The 26,730-nt window shown below is 37.3% G+C and overlaps 1 protein-coding gene across 1 annotated transcript in view; it reads left to right on the top strand.

Moving 5' to 3' along the window:
- Nucleotides 1-1,539: 1,539 nt before the first annotated feature.
- opn4a (opsin 4a (melanopsin)) overlaps nt 1,540-26,730 on the top strand; it is a 39,568-nt gene continuing 14,377 nt past the window's right edge. Inside the window, exons 1-5 of the mRNA XM_052150588.1 lie at nt 1,540-1,630; nt 12,919-13,061; nt 14,411-14,544; nt 22,421-22,624; nt 25,292-25,463. Coding sequence (XP_052006548.1) covers nt 1,586-1,630; nt 12,919-13,061; nt 14,411-14,544; nt 22,421-22,624; nt 25,292-25,463 — 698 coding nt within the window. The 5' untranslated portion in view covers nt 1,540-1,585. The remainder of the gene's footprint in view (nt 1,631-12,918; nt 13,062-14,410; nt 14,545-22,420; nt 22,625-25,291; nt 25,464-26,730) is intronic.

The raw sequence follows: 26,730 nt of genomic DNA, 5'->3' as shown, positions 1-26,730 counted from the left end.
CCCCACAAAGTGATAAATACACGCTCACACACACACACACACACACACACACACACACACACACACCCACACACACACGCGTAAACAGTGAACGTTACGCACAAGCGCGGCATATCAAGAAATGTACAAATCAGGATGTATATCGTGTATTCTCTCTCTCTCTCTCTCTCTCTCTCTCTCTCTCTCTCTCTCTCACGCACACACACACACACAAGCGCACAGCCACATAGCCAATCTTTTCTTACATACCAATCAGTTTGAAATGATCGGATAATTTTTTGGGCCCTTTTGCTGTACTAGTCCATCTAAGGCTGGCGTAGACCTCCCTCTTGCAATTAACTCCTATTTGGAATTAAAATCGAGCTTGGAAAAATTTCTTAATTCCGTGATTACGGCCGGTGTTCTGTCATTTTGAATTTTGCGGGGATTAGGCATGTACGCTAGCTGTGGTGTAATGACGTTAGCTACGCAAATGTCCAGGAATATCTTGATTTTAATTGGTCCATGTCTGATACGTAACGGAGATGATTACGGGCATAACATATTTACGTCAAAAGGCACAGCAGATTTGTGTTTTTTGCCGTACGTGTTAAAGAATACAGGATCGAAGTGCGCATGCGCAACATGGGTTTTCCGCTTGTCGTCTGCAATGAATGGACCGTAAAAGCACTGCTTATTCTACCATTTGTTTTTAGTTGATTATACGTAACTGCTACATTTGTCATCATAACGTCTAAACAATTGGAATAACACACATATTGCATATATAAATCACAAGAATAAAAAGTAAAAATATAAATACAAGTTTATTATTTAATAAACATTTTATTTTTGAATTTTGGCAGGGTAGGCAGTGCCTAGTTTGCCTACCCAGACCGCACGTCAGTGACTGTAGGCCTACTTCACTAAAGTTAAGGTGTGTAAGTTCTCTGGACATCTGTACCAAAATCACAATGGCTACATTCACACCGCAGAAGAATACAGTTGACAGTTCTGTTTTTGACAACAGCATTTTATAACCAAATTACTGAAAACTTAGAACTCAGAATCCTGAAATGACCATGTGCTTGACATACATTTTTTAAATGAACTTTTCACTCAAATTGTTATGCTGTGCATGATAATATAATTTGTAATGGGAAAAAATTGGAAAACTGTCTACTTATGTTAGGTCACCACAGTACTCTTATTTCATAACTGTCCGTCTGAGTGTGTGTGTGTGTGTGTGTGTGTGTGTGTGTGTGTGTGTGTGTGTGTGTGTTAAATATATGAAGGTGTGGGTTTGTGATTGAGTATAATACTTCAGCTGAGCTCTGCCCACATCGCAACTGATGCTTGGCGCTGACACAATTTTACGCACTCTTTTAACGCTTGAACACGAGTGAATAGAATCTGACATCTGCACTTGTTCGGATCGGGTTTGAAGGCTTTTCTCCCCGGCTGTTGCTGTGCCAGCTCTCTGTTAGTCCCGCGAGTGGCGATGAGCGGCACCATGCGCTCTTTAAGGAAGGGTATCTCGTGCCCGACCCAAGACCCGAACTGCACGCGCATTGTGGAAACTCTCTCCTCGTGGAACAATTCCGTGATGAGCGCGTATAGGCTGGTGGACTTACCCCCCATGACTACATCCGTAAGTGAATCATATGCTTTGATTTCTTGTTTTCAACCAAATTCTTCTCGACAGTTTTCAGACAGTGCATCTTGTCCGTTGCTGATTGTCATGTTAGGTGTAAATAAAATTTGGCAAAATGCGTAAAATATTTAAATTGCTATAAATGCCGTCTATTTGCCTCAATAATGTACTAAATTCCAATGTTTAGCAAGTTTAGCCCTTAAAAAAGCTATTTTCAATATCCATGGCATCACGTTTATGAAATATGGATAATGAACTGAAACCCTTCATTTTACTCTATATGTATTTCTCCAGTCCAGAGTTAGTAGGCCTAATAAGATATAAACCAAACCGCTTGAATTTTGTCAGTTTTGTCTTACACTCAGTGTTTTCAACTTGTTATCAAATCAAATAAGAAGACACATTTGAAATACAGATTTTATTCAAAGTTAGTCCACATAGACTCATGCTTGAGTGCTGATGGGCGTCACAACCACTCAACACCAAGATCCGAATTTAGTTTTTACTCTTAAACAGGTTATAACCCTTATTTAATACTGTGCAGTCGAAAGAAAATCTTGCGTATATGCAGGGTACAACAGGGCTAAAGGTACACCTTAAAGGGATAGTTAACACAAAAAAATTTAAATTCTCTTATCATTTACACACCCTCATGCCATCCCAGATGTGTCTGTGCTTCCAGATTGTCTGTGCTTTTTGGAGCTTTAGAGTATACTGATCACCATCCACTTGCATTGTATGGACCTACAGAGCCGAGATATTCTTCTAAAAATCTTAATTTGTGTTCTGCAGAAGAAACAAAGTCATACACATCTGAACCTTTAAGGAAAATTCGATTCTTTTTCTAAATGTAAGAACAGAAAAACACATAGCTAATAATTGAAGGTTATTATGATTTATGATTGATAAAATAATAATAATAAAAATAAAAGCTGGCAAGGGAGCGTTTTACCCTACACTTAGGGTAAAAGGCCCCCAGGGGGTTTATAGTTACGGTGGCTGTGTCTCGTTTGGAATGCTGCGTCCTCCGGAGGTCGCATTTGTCGGGCTGTCTCGTTTCATAAAAGCGAGTAGGACCCTTCCAATGTGACCTTCTTTTTGGGGAATTCGGAGGATGCATGAGGTGTATACTTCGTGGGCACTAATAACCTACAATTATTTGCTTCAACGAAAATGTCTAAAATAAAATAAAATAAAATAAAAAGATGCCAATTTGCCTGTAAATATGATGTTCAAAGGCAAGTGCTGTTAATTCCCAAGTTGGGTGCAGTGCAGTGTATGTAATATATGTATAATTATATAAATATAAAGTATTAGACTAAAACTGCACCTGTAAAATCTATTTTCTTTTCTCTTTAGGGCTACATCTTTATAACTCTCCTAAAACTGACCTCATACATTCTCTTCTAAAGGGACTTTGTTCCCTTCTCACTCAAAGCTTGTTAAAGAGTGGCGTGCTGTCATAGCAACCATGTTACGTTACGTTTCCGTTCGTCCTACGAAGCCATCTCATTTAAACGAGACATGTTTAGAGGACGCTCTGTATACTGCAGCCTTCAAAGGACGCATCCTAGCATGCAGCCTTCCAAACAAGACACAGCCATTGTGTAAATATAGGGCACTGATTCTTGAGATAAGGGACAAAACATGTTTTAAAACTGAGTTTTATTTATAGTTTCTATAAAAATTATATAATTTATATCTTAAGATGATATAACTAATATCTGTCAACTCAGCCAGACACAATAATAGCATGTTATTTTAATTTGATCCATACAACAAGAATGTTAAGTCTTAATTATGTAATAATGGTGTTCAGTAAAGAAGTTAAGTGATAAAAAAATCTATAATTTTTTTATAGACACCTTGACATTGTCTGATTTATTCAGGATTATTAAAAAATTGATGCAAAGTGAGGACACAACTTTGATAGGCAGATTTCGATGGAAACTATAAGTGTAATTTTACTTTATGTATTGTTTTGTATATTACAGATACCTACCTTTCAGTTGATATTTATATTTATGAATTTGTTGCATTTTTAAACACTTTGTTTGGCAGTTTAACTTTGCTGAGGACAGATTGCACTTCCAGGTATAGAGAATGCATTTTAAAACATTCTAATGAAATTATTAAAAAATCTAAGTAATAAATGCCCTGAGTATACATGTTTCCTCTAGATTTAACTTTATCAGTATTTTGATTTTTAACATAAAGAGGACTTTGGCATGTAGGATGTGTTTTGTCCCATATCTCAAGAATAATTGATGGACAATAATTGTATGGCAAATTTGTCAACTTACACAAATACATTTGAGACAGCAAGATGCTTTCTTCAATAACAAATTAAGATAATACTTATTCAAAATATCCACTTCAGAAAAGGTTTAACTATTTCCTGTTAAATACAATTACATTTGACATTTCATAACTTTATTATGACAGTTATTAGACAGTTATGAAAAAACTTGTGATTTAATCACCAGAAACAAAACTGAATTGAAAATAAAAAATAATTATTTTGTCTTAAAATGAATGTGATAATTTCAGGGATTTGCAACATTTAAAAAATAATTAAATATTAGATAAAATTTCAATAAAATCAACTTAGACATCGCACGCAATGATCTCATGGATCAGGAATATTTTGCATTGTATAGTGACATACAGGTGTTTTTGTTGCTGTTTAGTGTTTTGGGAGAAAATACAATTAAAAGTGCATTTTACCCCATGGGGCCTTTAGCCCCATTGTACGCTACTTTTTATCAATAGATGACTTTAAAATTAGATTATCTGTGGAAACATATTGTGGCAGTCAATTCTCATTCATTCAAATGAATACACCAACACATGATTTCCTAATGACCTTTCAAGAACCTGGACTGGGATTTGAATAATGTTATTTTGCATATTTCCTCTACAAATTAATAGGGACTGTGTTATGATCAAATCTCTGTTACCACACTGTTCTTACACAAATTGAACAGAGGGGGGTTAGTTATATCCTGACCATGTTGGAATGTGTGAGACCTAAAAATGGGCCACAAAAAGCTTTTACTGTAGATTACTTCTTGAAATCTTTGAGATTTCCTTATGTAAATCTGAGCCTTGAGCATCTTGTTTAGAAGGATACATATTTGGGTCACATTCATCAGGAAATTAACAAAATGTGCATAAATCATATAAACATACTTATCTTGTGACCCAGAAACCCTGTGACACCCAGGACTGATAGCAAAAGATGCTCATTAATCCAGGCCATGGTGACATAATTGTAAGTCTATCAATAACAGTAATGGGTGTCTGGTGTTTAGCATAACATCACAGGTAAACCATCCTCACTGACCAAGAGGGATTTGGTTAAATTAGGATTAGGTTAAATTAGGATTAGGTTCATTCATTCTGATGATGTTGGATAATGCAGTCTTTAAAAGAAGAACAACCATTGTTAACTGGTGTATATTGTAGATGTAGATTATAAAAACTGTATTTGAGTTGTGTGGGTATTGCGTGTGTTTGCATGTATGCATGCGTTTATACTTGTGTAACAACATTCAAAAGTACCAAAAGATTTTTCATGAAAAATCTCAATTTGTGTGGGTGCATAAATGTTTTATCTATATTAATATTATTGTTTGAAAACAGTCTGCAAGTGGCATTATTTTGACCGCTAGGAATTTGCTGGATATGCTATGAAGACTATTCGATAGTTTAGGAGCCAAATAGGAATCTACCTACTTTTGTGGATTTTGATATTCTAGGTATTATTAACAGGCCAGAATCGTACGATCGTAGTGAACATGATGGAATATAGCATGATAGAAGGGTCGCTTAAGTACTGTAGAGCTAGACCATTCAAACATTTGTAAGTAATTAACAGAATTTTAAAATGAATATGAAATTTAACAGGTAGCCAATGTAGCAATAATAAAATTGGGATGATATGATCATATTTCTTGGTTTTTGTCAGCCCTGTAGCTGCTACCTTTTGAACCAGTTGAAGTTTATTTATGGAACCTGCAGGACATCCTCCCAGTACTGCATTACAATAATCTAGTCTTGAGGTCATGAACGCATTAATTCGTTTTTCGGCATTAGAAACAGAGAGCATGTGCAGTAACTTAGCAATATTTCTGAGATGGAAGAATGCTGTTCTACAAACATTGGAAATGTGTCTTTCAAAGGACATATCTCTATCAAATATAACACCTAATTTCTTCGCTGTAGAAGACGACATAATAGTACATACATCAAGAATCAAATTATATTTTAGCTGCTTATTTTAGAGGTTTTTGGTCCAATAATTAGTGCCTGTTTTGTCGTTATTGAGCAGAAGGAGAATGGTGAAATTTTGTAAAGTTTCAAAGAAATAATAATGTTGGGTATCATTTACATAACAGTGAAAACTAATTCCAAGGTTCCTGATAATATCTCCCAGGGGAAGCATATAAAAGGAGAAAAGCAGAGGCCCTAAACCTGATCCCGGTGGCATTCCATACTTAACTTCAGTTTCATCTGAAAATTCCTAATTTACACAGACAAAGTGGCAGTGGTCAGAAAAATAGGACCTAGACCAAGATAATGCCTGTCCACAAATGCCAACATTATTCTCAAGGCTATCCAAGAGAATTGTCTGTTGATTTGGTACTAAAACCCAGTATATTATGCATTAACCAAAACAGGCTTATTTGCCTGCTTTGAAAAAAGTTGGTATGTCTTTTACAATATTTCTTATAGAAATATATTATTCTTTCCAATTTGAATGGCAAAACTGTCCCCAAAAGGACAACTACACACACTGAAAATAAAAGCTCAGGGTAGTGTAGAGGAAAACTGTTTCAGATTATCAAGTTGGAGGTTTTGGCAGGATATGTGTTTAGCTAAGCTCAGGCAGCTTTACTGTCTAACTGAGCTAAATAATCATAGTAATGCAGTCAAAAAAGAGCAGTAACATCTGGAGCGTAAGAGAACTTATCCAGATATGAAGGACAGTAGAGAACATCCTTTGGAAATTACATTAAATTTAAATCTCAGTTATTTGGGCCAGACACACAGAAAATATTTACAGTAAAGCACATCAAAGATGGTCATGTTCGATTCATGATTTAGAGTAAGTTCAATCTCAAGGATGAAGAACAAGCTTAAACCGACAATTGATTTACAGATTTTAGATTAATGTGTGTCTGAAAGCTCATGCTGTTAATTTAGTGACATCTAAAGTATAATAAAAGAATAAGAGCTCTGGAATTCTGGAAACTCCTCTCACTATTACATGTTCCTGCTCAAAATAATAGCACTAATAGCACACTAAAGATACCAAAATGAGTTTTATTGAAAGCAGAAACTGTTGTTAAAGACAACAGTAGATAAATAGTGCCCTCATCTGACAACTGTTATGAACAAAATGGCATAAAAATGCATAAGCCTCAATATTTTGCTGCAACTACAATACTATGAGAATGCGCAACATGATTGACAGGTTGAAAGCATAATTGTCCGCAGACCACGGACACATTTTTGTTTGTTGTTTACACAGTCTACAGCTGTCACAGAGACCGGTGAGAAATCTCATGACACTTATTTCATTAATATCTTTCAGGGAGTAGGCCATTTTTTTCATAGCTTTCCGCTTACTGCACCTTTAAAGTGTTGTTTTCAAAGGTTAATTAAGTGCAATTTTTTAAGTATTCATCAATACACTTTATTATTCTAAATCCCATCATTTATGAAATAGATCACTAAATGTGAAGCCTCACTTTCGATTTTTGATAAAAACGACATTATATCAATATCATTATATCTAGTTTGTTATTTACTGTTCGTCATAAATATGAAGCATGCTGAAACTGTTATGATCATTCCAATTAAGTCCACAATAAGTCTTGTAGAGAAAAAGGAGCAAATAAAAACTCTAAATGTTTTTCAACCACTGCATCTTAAATATTTTGTTTAGGTGTTGGAATATTGTATTCACAGAGATTAAGTTCAATTAATGATATTCATATCTAATGATAATGTGTGTTTTATTTGTGCTCAATTCCAATAAATAATGGCAAGAAAGACAGATGGTTTAAAATGGTTGAGGCTCATTATACAAAATATTTTCTTAAGATTATCATGTCAATAATTCTATTAAGTGTTGCCTTTTGATATTGTTTCCAGAGTGCAATTGCTTTCATGATGCGTTATTGCCCCCATGCAATTGATGGTCCACAGATCTTATTTGAAAATGGTTAAATGCTTTCTCTTGTTAGCCAGACTATAGGAGAAAAATCTACATAAGAAGTTACAAAAACCAACATGCACAACAATTCTTTCTTCTATTCCAACCCTTTTGTTTTTGAAACAAGACATTTTATTGAAGAGGCTGGTTCATTTTGAAACATCTTTGAAATCAATCCCACCAAAGAAGCTTTAACACTGTCATATTACCCCGAGTGGAAAACAGATGTGGGACTCAAACAGTATCAATTTCATAAAAATCTTCAATCCAGGAAAAAAAGACAGCTTATCTCAGCCCTCAAAGTTTTTCATGTCTTAGATCTTCATACGACCCCAGAAATAATGAATGAAAACACACAGTAATGACTACTGACATATTTTGGAATAACTTCAGAACAAATAAATTCACCAGTGCAGTTAAGGATGTGAAGAGGTTTAGTAATTTGTTTTGATGATGGAAAATGGGTCATTCTGATTACAATCATGGTTTGCTTGCATGTGTGGTTGGTCAATGCTAGTTTTCTCTTTCAACATCCTAAGGTTGCATAATGTTGCAAGAGAGCCATGCTAGAAAATGGAGCTAAAAAAAGTAATTTGACAGTTTGTTGGTAAAGAAATGACTTGACATCATCACTTGACATTTACCAAAGGCAATGACAGGATCTGCTTTGTCATATTTCCTGCCACATGGATGGATTTGAGTTTTCCTGGAGTGCTTGTCTTGCATTCAGCAATCTCATGGGCCTGGAGCTCTGCCATTGAAAGCTCCTTTCATTAAACCTTTTTCTTAGGAATAGGCCGTAAACAAATTTCTGCCAAGTGGAATGTGTGCATGCACAGAATTGTTAATCATAATTGCTCTGTGAAAGTCACATATTTACACTTTGTGTGTTTCTCAACATATTCTACAGTTGAAGTCAGAAGTTTACATACACTTAGTTTTAAGTCATTAAAAAAATATATTTTTTTTAAAGCACTCCACAGATTTAATATTAGCAAACTATAGTTTTGGCAGGTCGTTTAGGACATCTACTTTGTGCATGACGTGAGTAATTTTTCCAACAATTGTTTATAGACAGATTGTTTCACTTTCAATTGAATATATAGAATTGATTATATCAGAATTCCAGTGGGTCAGAATGTTACATACACTAAGTTAAATAAACTAAGCTTTAAGCAGCTTGGAAAATTCCAGAAAATGGTGTTAAGCCTTTAGACAATTAGACAATTAGCTTATAATAGGAGGTGTACTGAATAGGAGGTATACCTGTGGATGTATTTTAAGGTCTACCTTCAAACTGAGATATCAGAAAGAAAGAAATCAGCCAAGACCTCACTAAAAAACTTGGGTGTAAATATAAAATAGCCTGGTTCATCCTTGGGAGCAATTTCCAAATGCCTGAAGGTACCACTGTACAAACAATAGTACGCAAGTATAAACACCATGAGACCACGTAGCCATCATACCACTCAGGAAGGAGATGCGTTCTGTCTCCTAGCAAGGAATGTAGTTTGGTGTGAAAAGTGCAAATCAATCCCAGAACAGCAGCAAAGGACCTTTTGAAGATGCTGGAGGAAACAAGTAGACAAATATCTACATCCACAGTCAAATGAGTCCTATATCGACATAACCTGAAAGTCACTGCTCCAAAACCACTATAAAAAAGCCAGACTATGGTTTGCGAGTGCTCATGGGGACAAAGATCCTCTGGTCTAATGAAACAAAAATGTAACTGTTTGGCTATAATGACCATTATGTTTGGAGGAAAAAAGGTGAAGCTTGTAAACCAAAGAACACCATCCCTATCGTGAAGCATGGGGGTGGCAGCATCATGTTGTGGGGTGCTTTGCTGCAGGAGGGACTGGTGCACCTAAGAAAATAGATGGCATCATGAGGAAGTAAAAATAGGTGGATATATTGATGCAACATCTCAAGACATCATCTCAAGAAGTTATAGCTCAGTCACAAATGGGTCTTTCTAATGGACAATGACCCCAAGCATACCTCCAAAGTTGTGGCAAAATGGCTTAAGGACAACAAAGTCAAGGTATTGGAGTGGCCATCACAAAAACCTGACTCGGTTACACCAGTTCTGTCTGGAGGAAAATTCCAGCAACTTATTGTGAGAAGCTTGTGGAAAGCTACACAAAACTTTGACCCAAGTTAAACCATTTAAAGTCAATGCTACCAAATACTATCAACGTGTATGTAAACTTCTGACCCACTTGGAATGTGATGAAAAAAAATAATTCTCTCTTCTATTATTCTGACATTTCACATTCTTAAAATAAAGTAGTGATCTTAACTATCTTAAGACAGGGAATGTTTTAAATGATTAAATGTCAGGAATTGTGAAAAACTGAGTTTAAAGGGGTCATGACATGGTTTTTTTTTATTGTATTATTATGTTCCCTTAGGTGCAATTATAGTATTAATATATTTTTTTTTAAGAAAAACTTTTAAAATCTAGTGATTTATGACCTTTTCCCACCCTGTTTCTCATCCTCTGATTCAAACAGTCTGTTTTGGGGGCGTTTTCCATTTAAGACTTCAGTGTTAACGTCCACTGTTATGATTGGCTAACGCCAGTGCCTATGTATCAATTATTGACGCTTCCAGCCAGAACAATATGCAAGTAAACTAAGTAAAAACACTGTGATTATTCATAATGAATGAAATTGCGCTTTAAAAAGTAGTTTAAAGTTTAAAATAGATTACTTACAGTTTAGCGCCGTCGTTGTTCCCAGAATAGTCGGCACGGACTTATCTTTGAGCAACAGTTTTCTGGCAAAGAAAGCATCATATTGAGATTTGTTCTCAAAACAGTCATCCTTAAAATGTACAGAACAAACGCTTAAGTTAACACTGCCGTGACTGGAACATCCGCAAAAAATAAACTGCATCCATTTTTCCCTGACGCCTGGATCTTTCGGCAGCTTATTCAGAGGTTTTGTTTGACCACAGCCAGGAACAGCACATCTGTGTGGCATCGTAATTTTCCTGTGCACAAGTAGTCTCTGTCAGAGCTCGCTGTCCATCGACTGAACACTTGTGAGGCGCACGGCGATACTGAAATGAGCGTAGTTGTCTTGCGCTTAAAGCGTAGTTATCTTGTGCTGGAGGCGGTCATATGCAAACGCTGTTACGCCACTTCTAACCGACACGTCACTTCTAACCATGAATCCAGAACGAGCTGTATTTTGAGCTTGATTAAATAAATGATTCGTTTAGAATGGGGAGGACGTCTTAAAATATTAAACTTGCAGGACGTTTTAATGATACAAAGACCTCTTATATACCAAAAGATCAAGGCAAATTTGGTTTCTCATGTCATGACCCCTTTAAATGTATTTGGCTAATGTGTATGTGAACTTCTGACTTCAACTGTATTATGCTCAAAACAAGAAAAAACTGTTTGCCAATGAGGTAAGAAAAATAATCTTCATTCAATGGGAAAACTAGTTTATTTTTGCCTTACCCCATTATCACATTTTTTTTTTTAAGTCTAAAGTTCACTACATTTAGTCATATTTATCTTAAAACAAGACTTAAGATGTTAAGATGTATATTTTGCTTGACAAGTAAATAAATCAGGTTTAAAGAATGTTTAGATAATTTTACTGTAAAACAAGGCAAAACTATATTTTCTATCATTCTCCTAATAATTTTTTCAAAATTATTTCAAAAATGTTTACTGCTCAATTAAGTGGCAAAAGGCTTTTATAACTGGCCTTACATCAGATATTGCTGCTCTTATTGGTCTGTCATGTGTAATGTTGAGGGACAGACTGATAGAGTAAAAAATTAAGATTTCAGATAACTGGATAAGCTTTAAAATATTTGTAAAGCTTATCCAGTTAGCTGAAATCTTTATTACTTTTTAGTGTAAAAAATTTATAATAAATCTCGCAAAATCTCTTTCCACAAAAAGTGACTTAAAGGATTAGTCCACCCAAAAATTTAAATAATGTTATTATTTACTCACTCTCACGTCTTTCCAAATCTGTTTGAATTTAAGTTAATTTTTTTTTAAAACTGCTGTTTTTTTCATAAAATTCAAGTTAATGGTTACCGATGCTGACTGTCCTTAACATTCTGTCTTTTAGGGAACCTGGGTATGAGTGTTGACTCTGACTACCACCCCTGGAGTCATGAGTTCGAATCCAGGGCATGTTGAGTGACTCCAGCCAGGTCTCCTAAGCAACCAAATTGTCCCGGTTACTAGGGAGGGTAGAGTCACATGGTGTAACCTCCTCGTGGTTGCTATAATGTATGATTATTGCTCTCGGTGGGGTGCATGGTGAGTTGTGCGTGGATGCCGCGGAGAGTAGCGTGAAGCCTCCACATGCACTACGTCTCCGCGGTAACACGCTCAACAAGACACATGATAAGATGTGCGGATTGATGGTCTACGGATAGATTCATTCTCTACCACCCAGAATAAGGCGAGTCACTACGTCACCACGAGGACTTAGGGCCCATTGAGAATTGGGCATTCCAAATTGGGGAGAAAAGGAGAAAAAAAAATTGAGATCTTGACCTATAAATGGAGTTGTAAATAAAAGGAGGAGCTTGTCAAGCTAGTCCCATCAATCATAATGCAAACACATAGAAGCAGATGCTTACCCTCACTCCCGTGATGAATCTTCTGGCATCCCTCCACCACCCCATACTCTTCCTTGATTGTTATATTAACCTTAACTAACTTTTGTTAAGTAGTCCTGAAGGGGGGGAACTTCAGGTCCCTCATGCTCGAGCCCCTCCTTTATGGACAGCAAGCCAAATTTGTTTACCTGTAACAATCTGTTTACCATTTCCACTTTAGGGCCTAGATGGACATGCAAACATAAATCTGTTTATCATATCAAAGGTGTAAATACACAAAAACTACTATGTCTGTATTGTGTGAATATTTCTGGTTTGCTGGTTGTGTCAACTGGGTTCAAGCTTAATGGAAATTCTTAAACATATTGCTCATTCTTTGATGCAAAGGCCATTATGAAACAGTAGCTGCTTCTTTTCATTTGAGCCATTAATTAGTCTGTTCTGCTGTGTCTTCAAGGTTGCCATGGTGAGAGAGTCTGTCTACCCATTCCCCACAGTGGATGTGCCTGATCATGCTCATTACACTATCGGCGCTGTCATCCTTGCAGTTGGCATCACTGGCATGGTGGGCAACTTTCTGGTCATCTATGCCTTCAGCAGGTGAGAACAGGCTTGTTACTGAGAGGAAGATAAGAATTCACTATGAACACGGTGTATGAAATTCTATTATGTAATAACCCTGGTGAAAAAACAACAACATCTTAAACCAGCCTTAAGTTTGATAGTCTTAAAGGAATATTTTGGGTTCAGAACAAGTTAAGCTCAGTCAACAGCATTTGTGGCATAATTTTGATTTTGACTCGTCCCTCCTTTTTCTTTAAATTAAAGAAGGTTCCAGTGAGGCAGGGAAAATTTACTGAGGGTTTAATAGCAGAAATGTGAAGTTTTTAATTTATAAAAGCACATACATAAATTCTTATGTTTAAACTTGTGTAGTATTTGAGCTGTAAAATTGTAATTTAAACTGTCATTTTAAAGTTTTACGGTTTGTTGACATTACATCATCATGGCAACGAATATGTAAAATTGGCTATAACTTTACACAGAAAAAGTTAGTAAGTGATTTTATCACACTAAAATCATGTTAACACACATTGTTTTATAATTTTATAATTTTGAAATAGTGAGTATTTTAACATTTATGGATTGGCCCCATTAACATCATTGTAGTGCCTCATTTTGCTTTTCTTAAAGAAAAGGAGGGACAAGTCAAAATATATTTTTTGTGGTGATTAATATTACGTCACAAATGCTGTAGATTGAGCTAAATTTGAATTGAGCCCAGAGTATTCCTTTAACTGGTTAAAGCTGGTTTTACCATGGGTAAGAATTGTTCATGGCATAACACGGGGTTAAACTCATTAATATTAATGATCAGAATAAAAAATTCCTCCCAAGTAATATAGTTAATTATCCTATCTGTAGGCTGTTTGCAGTTACCAAGCAGCATAGTAACTAGACATATTAATGTTGAAAGTGCATCACAGTTATTCATTTATAGTAATTTTACAAAGGATTTTGAATGCAACTCATCAACTCAGAATTTAGAGTTGGAACTATCCATTGTATCATTAACTTAATTTAAAAATGTGAAATTGTGAATTAAGTGTTGGGTAGTACTTTTGATATGGTAATTAATTAAGTGGTAATACTTTTGCTATTTACATTGTGAGGTACTCATTTAGTTCCAAAGCCATTATGTCTCACCAATTGATAATTTGCGTCATTAGATAGCTTGAATGAAATGAACTTATTCAGAAAACTATTAGCACAGGGATTCTGGTATTTTCACTGATGTCATACCACTGTATCTCCTAAACAAAGAAAGAAGTGTATGCAGAAAGACTGTAAGTCTAATGGAGTCATGGAAACCATTGCTGTGCAATTAGGTTTATAGTAGAATAATAATGCACTCCAAATAATTGTTTTGTTTGTGTATATGTGTGTAGGAGCCGTACACTGAGGACACCTGCTAACTTGTTTATAATAAATCTAGCCATCACAGACTTCCTCATGTGTGCCACCCAGGCGCCTATCTTTTTTACCACTAGCATGCACAAGAGATGGATCTTTGGAGAGAAAGGTATGCAAACACATACATGCATTTACTTTGCTATCTAAATTAGTACATACCATATACTTTTACGTGACCCTACCCCTAAAAGAATACGTTTAGTACCTGCATTCAATTACATCTGTAGTTAAACTTTTAAACTTACTCCAATAACCCTAAACCTAACACTACCCCAACCCTTACATTACCCTAAACCCTAACCACTAACCCTAAACCTACCCAAACCACAAAATCAGTAGCAGAAAATGTGAATCTTCTGAGAAATGTAGTTACACACTATATAAATTATATTATATGTACAGTGCATCCGGAAAGTATTCACAGCTGTGTCACTTTTTCCACATTTTGTAATGTTACAGCCTTATTCCAAAATGGATTTAATTCATTATTTTCCTCAAAATTCGACAAACAATACCCCATAATGACTATGTGAAATAAGTTTGTTTGAAATCTTTGCAAATTTATTAAAAATAAAAAACGAACAAAATCACATGAACATAAGTATTCACAGCCTTTGCTCAATACTTTTTTGAAGCACCTTTGGCACCAATTACAGCCTCAAGTCTTTTTGAGTATGATGCTACAAGCTTGGCAGTTTCTCCAATTCTTCTTTCAGGACCTCTCAAGCTCCATCAGGTTGGATGGGGAGCGTTGGTGCACATCCATTTTCAGATCTCTCCAGAGGTGTTCAATCGAGTTAAAGTCTGGGCTCTGGCTGGACCACTCAAGGACATTCACAGAGTTGTCCTGTAGCCACTCCTTTGTTATCTTGGCTGTGTGCTTAGGGTCGTTGTCCTGTTGTAAGATTAACCTTCGCCCCAGTCTGAGGTCCAGAGTGCTCTGGAGCAGGTTTTCATCAAGGATGTCTCTGTACATTGCTGCATTCATCTTTCCCTTGATCCTGACTAGTTCCCCAGTTCCTGCCGCTGAAAAACATCCCCACAGCATGATGCTGCCACCACCATGCTTCACTGTAGGGATGGTATTGGCCAGGTCATGAGCGGTGCCTGGTTTCCTCCAGACATGACGCTTGCCATTCAGACCAAAGAGTTCTTCAGACCAGAGAATTTTGTTTCTCAGAGTCCTTCAGGTGTCTTTTGACAAACTCCAGGTGGGCTGTCATGTGCCTTTTACTGAGGAGTGGCTTCCGTCTGGCCACTCTACCATACAGGCCTGATTGGTGGAGTGCTGCAGAGATGGTTGTTCTTCTGGAAGGTTCTCCTCTCTCCACAGAGAAATGCTGGAGCTCTGTCAGAGTGACCATCGAGTTCTTGGTCACCTCCTTGACTAAGGCCCTTCTCCCACAATCGCTCAGTTTGGCCGGGCGGCCAGCTCTAGGAAGAGTTCTGGTGGTTCCAAACTTCTTCCATTTACGGATGATGGAGGCCACTGTGCTCATTGGGACCTTCAATGCTGCACTGTTAAATGTGGAACCGGTGTGTGCCTTTCCAAATCATGTCAAATCAACTGAATTTGCCACAGGTGGACTCCAATGAAGTTGTAGAAATGTCTCAAGTATGATCACTGGAAACAGGAGGCACCTGAGCTCAATTTTTAGTGTCATGGCAAAGGCTGTGAATACTTGCGTATATGTGATTTTTTTATTTATTTATTTTTTATAAATTTGCAATGATTTCAAACAAACTTCTTTCACGTTGTCATTATGGGGTATTGTTTGTAGAATTTTGAGGAAAATAATGAATTTAATCCATTTTGAAATAAGGCTGTAACATAACAAAATGTGGAAAAAGTGAAGCGCTGTGAATACTTTCTGGATGAACTGTATTTTAATATTAGTACATATTAGTTAAAGACACCTATAAAGTGGGTCCACTTCTCTTGTAAAACAAATATGTAAGGAATAATTGACGACGGGCCGTTGAAATATTAGAAAAATAATGCACACCCGGGGTGGTAATGCGGTCACGGCCTGGCCGAGTGGCTGTTACACCGGTATGCATTATTTTTCTAATAATTCAACGCCCGAGTCAATTATTCGCTTATACTACAGTTACCACACCTCGAAACATTGTTCAGATGATGTGATTCTAGGCGTTTGTCAAGTTTTTGTCATTAAAAGCGCTCTTGTATGTAGGACTAATTTCTTACGCATCTAATCTGCCTCCGTTGCTAATTCCAAAGCGTCATTTTAGAGTTAGTACCGGAGGTTTGAGCCACTGACAGCAGACTAATGCAGTTATTAGTGTAGTTATTAGAGAGACAGAGGTTGCAATAATGAGACAGAAAATCATGTGCGTCATATTATTTAATTTATTTATTAATTCATATGTTATAATTCATTCGTTAATTCGAACAAATTTATTTAGTAAAATTAAACTGCACGTTAAACACATTGACAGCCCAAGCTGTTGTTTTTTGGTGTTTTCTTCATGTTTTTCAGCCCTCGAGTCGGTCTAGCTGTTCTTCAGCTGATTGTTTTATGTCTTTTGTTGTTGCCGGCTGCCTTTGATGTCCTCTTCCGTTTATTTGTTTTTTCATCTGAGCTATCCAATACTGCGGTCGCCCAGTTGTTCAAATGTTTATGTTCACCATAAATATTAAAATTTACTTCGGAAAATCTAAATAGTCTGTCATTTTTTTCCTCTTGAAGTTGAAGTGGATTTGTCGCTGTCTCTTCTTGTTATGAATTGTATCCTATTTTCCGTTATTACAGTTGACTACGCGAAGTGATATGGAACTGTAATGCGGTCAAGACCTGCCTGGAACTACTTTAGCCGTGCGTTTCCCTGAAAATAATTGCACACCTTAGAACGTTCTCAACCAATCAGAATCAAGCATTCAACAGCCCTGTAGTATAAATATTTTTTATTCATAGCAGACTCCAAATAGATTTCTCCAAAATTAATATGACACAGCAAGCATAATTTATGTATGTGGAAAAACTGTTTCCACACAAAAGCACTTTATTCAGCAGATTGAGGCATCTCCTCCATTGACTCTCATTCAAACAGAACAGCCTCTTGTCTCCCTGATTGGATCATCCCATTTTTGAGCACAGTTTAAAGGCTCCTTCCTTGAGGAGGGGCTCTGACCCAGTTTCATATGGTTAAATGGGTTAAAAGGTGAGCTCTGATTGCTGCATGAAGGCACAATTATGATCATTAATTTGATTGTTACATTCATAAACTTGAATCCCCTAAAAGCTTTCACAATCAGTCAGATAGAATTCACAAAAATACACTTTTCTAGAATGGATTAACCTGAAAGCATATTCTATCTAACAAAGTGTGAGAGAAGACATCCTGATGAGTTGGAGGATTATTTTATAACAGACACTTGTCTGTTATAATGTAATTCAATAAAAAAGCTTTACCATTAGTCCCGTCAGCACTGGAACTGCTATGAACTGCCAAGTACTTCACCAAACTGTATCTGCGCAGTGCTTACAACCTCATCCGCTTCAGAGAGGGGGACGAATGGGAGACAGCATTTTCAACCAGTAGTGGGCACTATGAAAACTTGGTCATGCCCTTTGGCCTTGCCAATAGTCCTTCAGTGTTTCAGTCCTTCATCAACTTCATAGATATGTTAAATCAATGGGCGATTGTATACATCGATAACATTTTAATTTAATCCAATACCCTGGAAGAACACATCGGACATGTCACAGCTGTTCTCCAGCATCTAATCTCACACCAGCTCTATGCCAAGGCTGAGAAATGTGGGTTTCATCAGACATCTGTGTCGTCTTGGGCTAAATCATCCGTTCTGAGGGGGTCACCATGGATGACAACAAGGTGCGGGTGGTCTTAAATTGGCTTCAACCATCTTCTCTGAAGTAACTACAATGTTTTCTGGGGTTCGATAACTTCTACAGACAGTTAATCAGGAACTTCAGCACGATTGCTGCACCCCTTTGCACATCCATGCAAAAAGGAAAGGGCACCAAACTATGTTGGTCTGCATCCGAATTACAAGCCTTTAAGAACCTCAAAGCCTGCTCACCTCTGCTCTCATTGTGCATCATCTGAATCAAGACTGTCCATTCGTTGTCGAGGTGGATGCATTGAACAACGGGAACGGAGCCATTCTCTCACAATGCCATGGGTCACCTCCGAAACTCAACCCCTGTGCCTTCTATTCCTGAAAACTCACCATGACTCTGATGTGGGGAACCGAGAGTTAATCGCCATGAAAGCAGCGCTGGAGGAATGGTAATATTGGCTGGAGGGGGCAAAGCATCCATTTCTCGTGCTGACAGATCATCAGAACCTTGAATATCTGCACTCCGCAAAGAGATTGAATCCATGGTAGGCCAGGTGGGCACTATTTTTTACAAGATTTGACTTCAAGATCACATATCGCCCTGGCACCAAGAATGTTAAAGCTGACGCTCTCTCTCGTCAATTTGAAGCTCAGAATCAGAATCAGATATCAGAACGCATAATCCCTACATTTCTAATTGTAGCCCCAGTCCAATGGGACATCATGATAGAAATTACCCAGGCAAGATCCTGGTTCCTCACGACTGCCCTGAAGTAAAATCTATGTACCACAATCATTACGGGAGAAGGTTTTACAGGGGATCCATACTGCCACCAGCTCCGGGAACCCAGGCATCACTGCTACACTCCAACTGCTCCGGAACCAATTTTGGTGGAGAACATACAGACGGACACCATTTCTTATGTCAACCAAGGTTCCAATTGTGCAGTGTCCAAATCTTCTAAACTACTCCCGGCAGGCCTGCTTCAACCAATCCATATATTGTTTTTCCAAAGCATGTCGACTAACCCACTACCCAAGATCCCCACAGCCTTCGGAACAGCAGAACATCTATTACATCAAGTATTTCGGTTCTATGGGTTACCTGAAGACATTGTATCAGACCGTTTCACTGCTTGGGTCTGGACGGCCTTCTTCCATCAACTAAATGTCAACATCAGCCTCACCTCTGTGTTCATCCTCAATCCAGTGGGCAAACCGAATGTCTGAATCAGGAAATCACTCGTTTTCTCAGGATGTATTGCCATCAAAACCAAACCATCTGGAGGCGGTACCTGCTGTGGGCAGAATACGCCCAGAATTCACTACTGAAACCATCCACAGGCATGACTCCATTCCAGTGTGTGCTGGGATTTCAACCACCCTTGTTCCCTTGGTCAAGAGAACCCACAGAATTGCCGGCCATCAACGACTGGCTCCGGTTGAGCGAGGAGGTGTGGAACCAGCCGCATGTCCATCTACAGCAAGCTACCTGCCTCTTTTCTACCTGCCTCGACCCTCTGCCTGTTTTGTGACCATGATTATTGGATTTGCCCATGGTGCTGTATATTTTGGATAGGCTACTGACCTCTACCTGTTGTTTATTCTCTGTGACTTTACAAGTAAAGCTGCAAATGGAGTCTATGTTACACATTTCAAGTGCAGAAAGTTCGCTACATTTCTGCCCTGAACTACAGTATGTGGAGAATTTGTTTACGATGGGGCACTTACATTATAAGTAGCGCTCTCTAGGTGTTGGCTGGCTGCTTGCCACTATTTCCTATGGTAATGCTGACATTTTTTATCTAAAATAATTGGCTGTTTTATTGGACTGAATTAAGGATATAAGTGTTCATAATATACATTTTACGACATTATTTGGATTATTTGAATAAATGTTGTCATTTTAATTGAACATTTTAGGCTAAGTGCTAACATTAGCATATTTTAGCATATTTACGATTTAACATCAGGAGATATAGAGAGACAAAACACGCCTTGTAAATCATTTAAAAGTGTATCGTATGTCTTAACAGGTATATTTGGGTTTTCTTTTGAGCCTGTATATGTTTCAAAAGAGATATAATTCATTTAAAGCATATTGGTGGAAGATTGACAGTTGACTTTCTGTATTGTTTTTTCTTCACATTAAAGGTGTTTTTCCCTTTAAATGTTTTGATGTCATATATGCTGGTGGATTTGTAATTTCAAATAAACAGATGTTTCCCAAAAAAATTTGGTCTTTATTTCACTGGTGCAAAAGGGTAAGGATCTCCTTACTGCATGTGTGTCATTACTAACTCATTATTAACTACTCATGAATCTATGACTTGTTCATGCATCATCATGTCATGACCTTATTTGGTGGGACACATAATTATAAACTTACTATCAAATACACATGTACTACACAAGTATTCATCCCATTTAAATCACATATTGTTTAGCATCATTTAGTTTGTCATTAGGTAAAAGCTGAGATTCAGACATGGCCTGCTCATGGATGATGATTGAACTGAGTGATAGGACCTACAGTGGTAGGGTGAGTATGAAGGGAAAGGAATGGAGAATCACAGAACGGGTTGAGATCAATTATTATTATTAAGAATAATTATTAGTGGCAATCGTTAAATTTGAAATCCAAAATTGAAAATTCTCATATTATTTACTTACCCTCATGCCATTCCAGATGTGTGTGACTCTTCTTCTGCAGAACACAAATATTTTTAAAGGAATATCTCAGCTCTGTAGGTCCAAAAAAATGGTGAATGGTGACCAAAATGATTAAGCTTCAAAAAGCACATAAATTCATCTTAAAATTAATCCATACAAATTCAGTGGTTTAATCTATGTTTACTAAAGTTGTCAGATCCATATTTGGTGAGATCAGACCAAAATATAACTCCATGATTTCAAACTCAATCACGCTTCCTTGCACATCTAGCACTCTCTGCATGCGTCAATAACTATAAAGTGTAAATTAGCTTAAGATCTTGATTGTGCCTAGAGACAGCAATGGCAAGATGTACAGTGATAAAAGAGTTACATTTTGGTTTAATCTCACCCAAAACTGATTGCATCACTCACGAAGACATGTATTAAACCACTGGAGTCATACAGATTACTTTTATGCCATTTTATGTGCTTTTTGGAACTTCATAAATTTGGTCCCTATTCACTTGCATCATACATTGTATGGACCAACAAAGCTGAGATATTCTTCTATAATCTCAATTTATGTTCTGCAGACGACAGAAAGTCATACACATCTGGAATGGCATGACGTGACTAAAAGATGGGAGAACTATTCCTTTAATGTTTTCAACATTTATTTATGACGATCCATGTAAATTATGCAGAATAATCCTCCGTCATCCACTGATGTTAGTGGCAAACCTGAAGACATCAAAAAATCGTTTTTAAATGATGAAAATATTGAATTATGCACATTTAATTCAAGGTCGAAGCACTTCACATTCTTTCTTATAAAGCCTGTTTGATTTTGTTTATTTCCTAATGTTAATTAATGCATTAACTATCAAGCATGTACTAACATGGAATTAAGGTGACCGTTATTAATGCAAGAATTCATATGACTCATGTTGTAGTTTATGTTAGCTCTTCATTAGTTCCTGATTAGTCCATTCCTTAACTCATCATTAATTTATGCAGAAATAACTATTCATTCACTAATTAATTCATGATTATTCATGTACTGTAATTATAAAGTGTTACCAAGGTTTTTATTGCTTAAACCTGGTTCACACTGTACGATTTTCGCTACGATTCTGCCACCTGATTTACATCGTTTTGTGTGACTTGCCAACTGCCAAATTGTACAGTGTAAATGGGAGCATATCTATGTTCCCAGGGTCCTATGTCCTAAGTTCGCCAGTTCAATATTCTATTAACACACATTTACACTCATACTGTGCTTGGGTCAAATTTGACCTATTTCAAGTTAAAATATTTCATAAATATTATTCATATAATATTTATTTCATAAATATTAACCCTAACCCTATAATTCTGGGGAACATAGGACCCTTTGTCATGTGATCATTATGTGCCATATAAATATGGGGAACATAGGAATGACCCCGTGTGAACCAGGCTTTAGTTACAGGTTCACCTAACTGTGTTTCATCTCCCTCTCCAGGTTGTGAGCTGTATGCATTCTGTGGGGCTTTATTCGGTATCTGCTCCATGATCACACTCATGGTCATCGCAATTGATCGATACTTTGTGATCACGCGGCCTCTAGCCTCCATCGGAGTGTTGTCTCAGAAGAGAGCTTTTCTGATACTTTTGGTAGCCTGGGCTTATTCACTTGGTTGGAGCCTGCCACCCTTCTTTGGTTGGAGTAAGTAATGGGCACAGAACCTCTATTGGACAGTAACATTTCACGAAAAAATTTGTATCCATATGCCATAATAGAACATACAATATATAAATGTACAATATACCTTGTATAATATAATATACAGTACATACAGAATATGACATGTATGGTTTCAACCACAGATGTCACTAGAGACCAAAGTTCCATAGTGCAGCTTTAAGCCACACTTAAAAAAATATGAATATCATTGCATTAGATAACAAAATATCAAACTAAGTTGCATTTATTTTAAAGATAGCTCTTGCACACATTTCAAGCAAATAAATAAATAAATACTTACTGCTAGAACAACTGTGTGAACGTCATACGTTGAGTACCTCAAAATAACTTGGGGCTAGATGGTTCAAAGTATTTGCCAAAGTATCTCATACAATTTGTTTGCTGATGACATTTGGTTTTGTGTTTTGTTTTCTAATGTTTCTAATTTCTAAAATGTTTTTCCTTAATTGTCCAAATTAAGCTTGTCACGCATCACGTGCAGGAGGAGTCATGAAGCATGTCATTGTTTACACATTTTTTTTTATTATTTGGAAATATTTTTTTTATTTTGTTTTATATTGTTTTAAAATTTTTTGGACTGTTTTGTTTTAAAATGACAATAGTATAATTTGTTGCAATTATTTCTGGGACAATATATCGTCCAACAAAAGTAGTTATCGTGACAGGCCTAGTTCCAACAAGGGCTGTCGATTTAACACGTTAATTCAGTGCTTTTAATTATATAAAATATAATGCGTTATAACGCAATTCAACATAGTTGCATTCAACACAATTAATTATGCCTCCTGACCATAATAGAGGTCTGTAACCCTACACACCATTGGGTATTGGGCCTGGTTCGGGGCAGTTTTCAAGTATGACTATAGGTTTGAGTTTATAACTAATTAAAATATAAATAGGCCTACCTAGCTTGTTTTGTGCATGAACTCTCACTCAAAAACACTTAAAATCTGGTGGTGCTGGACAGGTCACACAGTCTCATGTATGGGTGGGGTTCGAGCTTTATTTTAAGACCCATGCAGACCTCTAAAAAGAAATCATCTTGATATACCACCTACATGTACCACCAGTCAGCATTCAACTCCAGCTGTACAGGCAACACACCCCACTTACTAACAGCAGACAGCACAAGGTGTGGACACGTTCTTGCATTCAAGCACACCTGGATGGTGGGCAACTCCGAATGCACATAGTGCAGAGTTGGACTGTGATCTGTGTAAGGTGGTCTCTGAGGACTGAGTCTTTTAGCTTGATAGGGATAGACTAATAAAACCTGCTGCTTTCACTTCCGTAGCACTCTCTATATCTGGTTTACAGACAAATTGCTTTTCACGTGTCGCCTTGAATGTTTCTGACAGGTTATATATTTTTTGCTGATCATCACATGAAACTCAAACCATAGAGATAAATAATAGCAGCTCACACACATGAAAACCAGACTGCGGTTGATGGTGATGATAAATACTATTACTTTAGCATACTTAAAAAATATCCTTAGCTATTTGTGCATTGGATAGAATTTCTCTGCATTTGCCCAGCTGCCAGCTTTATAAAATCCATTTACATTTCTTAATTTTTAACAAAATTTCACTGGATGTAAAAGCTTAGCTTCTGGCCATCCCTCATTTCCCTCCACAAATTAAGATGCACTCAGCAACTGTAAAAAAAATATAACCCTAAACTTGAAATTAATAATACTTATGAAAAATATGTTTAAAATTGATCTCACATGAGATGCAGTCTCCAGTCATATCAGGACCTAGAAAAAGCTTATTGATCCAACATTGGGTGGGACCTCCCTCATGGTGGCCACCACCTTGGGATCACATGGCCAACCTAATACTACTGACTTTTGCTGTGTCTCATTCAAAGTCGGATGTGGGATATTCTTATTTGATATCTCTGATCTCCCACCATAAAGGCATTTAATTGCCCGATGCTCAGAAGATAATGAAATAAAACTGCAATACTCCCATTTACTTCGATTGTCACTAAAGACATCTTCTAACAACCAACTGCAGAGGATAAACAATGCTAGTAACAATGCTAGTAACAATGCTAGCATTTATTCTTCAGGTGTATGTTTATCAAAAGAGAGTATTATTTACTGTGTTTTTACACATACGACTTACGACTTACGACAAATATTTTCTAACAAGTTTATTATCATGTAATGTAGGAACTTTGACTTTGAGTTATGCCTTATAGTTGCTTAAACAAAATTTTTTATAATTAACTTTGCACATCTCTCTGGGTGCTGTTATGTTTGCATCTCTGTGAAATCGGAGTTTTCCAAGCTGGAAGTCAGACTTAAAATGACATTCCATTGCACTTTTCCAAATAGGATGTTGGAAATGTTGACTTTACAGGTTGAATTGAATGTGTTATAAATCTCATTAACACCTTGTTATCAGACACATTTGGTTGCAGAATTATTTAATTACACACCAACAAATACTCTCGTGAATAGGATTTTTCTACATTGGAATCTGTAACTAAAAAAGTTTGTTGTATTTATGCCATTATGTGTCAGTTTAATGTCCAAGACCACTGTCATACATTACCAGAAAATACTTCATATTTAAAAAAATACTTTAATATTTTCTATTCTCTGTCTCTGTTCTGCAGGTGCTTATGTTCCTGAAGGGTTGTTGACATCTTGCACCTGGGATTATATGACCTTCACACCCTCTGTGCGAGCTTACACCATGGTCCTCTTCACCTTCGTCTTTTTCATTCCACTAATTGTCGTCATCTACTGCTATTTTTTCATCTTTCGTGCCATTCGTAGTACTAATAAGTAAGTTATTCAATAGTTCTAACACTACAATATGAAATTATGCATAACCTCAGCACTGTTCTAAAGCTGTTAAAATATTTATTGTATTTTTAAGCATAATACACAAGCAAAAGTGCTGTTGTACTGAATATCAGCACAGCTGATATTGTGATGATATTGTATTGTGTATATATATATATATATATATATATATATATATATATATATATATATATATATATATATATATATATATGTTGTATTATCTATATTAAAGTAGTACAACTATTTAAACTGAAGTTCTCCAACACTGCTATGGTATTGTTACTGGGTCAAGGATGGGCATGAAGGAGGCAGGAACCGGAAGAACAGTCAACATAACTTTAATGACATAAATAAACTTAAACAAACAGAAACACAGACACCCACACACAGCAGCCGGATGTGTCTCTCTCTCTCTCGAACTGGTGCCCCCGGCTCATCTTTATCCCCCTCCTAGCTGATTAGGACAACTCAGCATGTGGCGTGCCTCACGGCCCGACCACGCCCTCCTCCTTGTCACACTCCTCCACTGCCCGACTCAGGCCGGGGAAACCTCCAGCTTGACATACTCCCTTACCTTCCTGGAGGGGAGGTTTTGCTCTACCGGCCGCCCTTCTGTTGTTAGGTCTTCCCCGCTTTCTGAAGCCATGGGAGAGGGGAGGGAGAGGGGAGAGGGGAGAGGGAAAGAGTGAGGAGGAAAGACAGAGAGAGAGAGAGAGAGAGAGAGAGAGAGATAGAAAAATTCGCTCACAGGGACTCGCTCGCCAGTCCCTTTGACACGCCTGGTCCTCAGCCACTCCTCCGCCCTCTGGTGGACGACAGCCGCTTCTCCACCTGGCGTATGTCAGTGAGTCCTCCGACCCCTGACAGATGGTAACAGTTCCTCCCCTTCCTGGGGGTGGGAACGGTTTCTCCGACTCCCGGCAGACAGCAGCGACTCCTCCATCCTCTGGTGGCCGGCAGCGGCGAGGACAACCCTCCTCCTTCCGGGTTTCGGCACCAGTGTAACAGGGTTCAGGATCGGCAAGGAGTAGGTGGGAACCAGCAGATTAGTCAACATAACTTTAATGACGTAAATTAATTTAAACATAAACACACACACACCGTTGTGTTTATGGGGGGTCTCTCTCTCGAACTGGTGCCCCAGGTTCGTCTTTTTTCCCCCTCCCAGCTGATTAGGCCAATGACCTGGCCATACCATCTTCCTTGTCACAGGTATATTTTAATTAACCTTGAAGTGTGACCT

Source organism: Xyrauchen texanus, chromosome 20 (assembly GCF_025860055.1).
Source record: "Xyrauchen texanus isolate HMW12.3.18 chromosome 20, RBS_HiC_50CHRs, whole genome shotgun sequence".
In the NCBI taxonomy this organism is placed as follows: domain Eukaryota; kingdom Metazoa; phylum Chordata; class Actinopteri; order Cypriniformes; family Catostomidae; genus Xyrauchen; species Xyrauchen texanus.
This window is presented reverse-complemented; position numbering and strand designations above follow the sequence as displayed.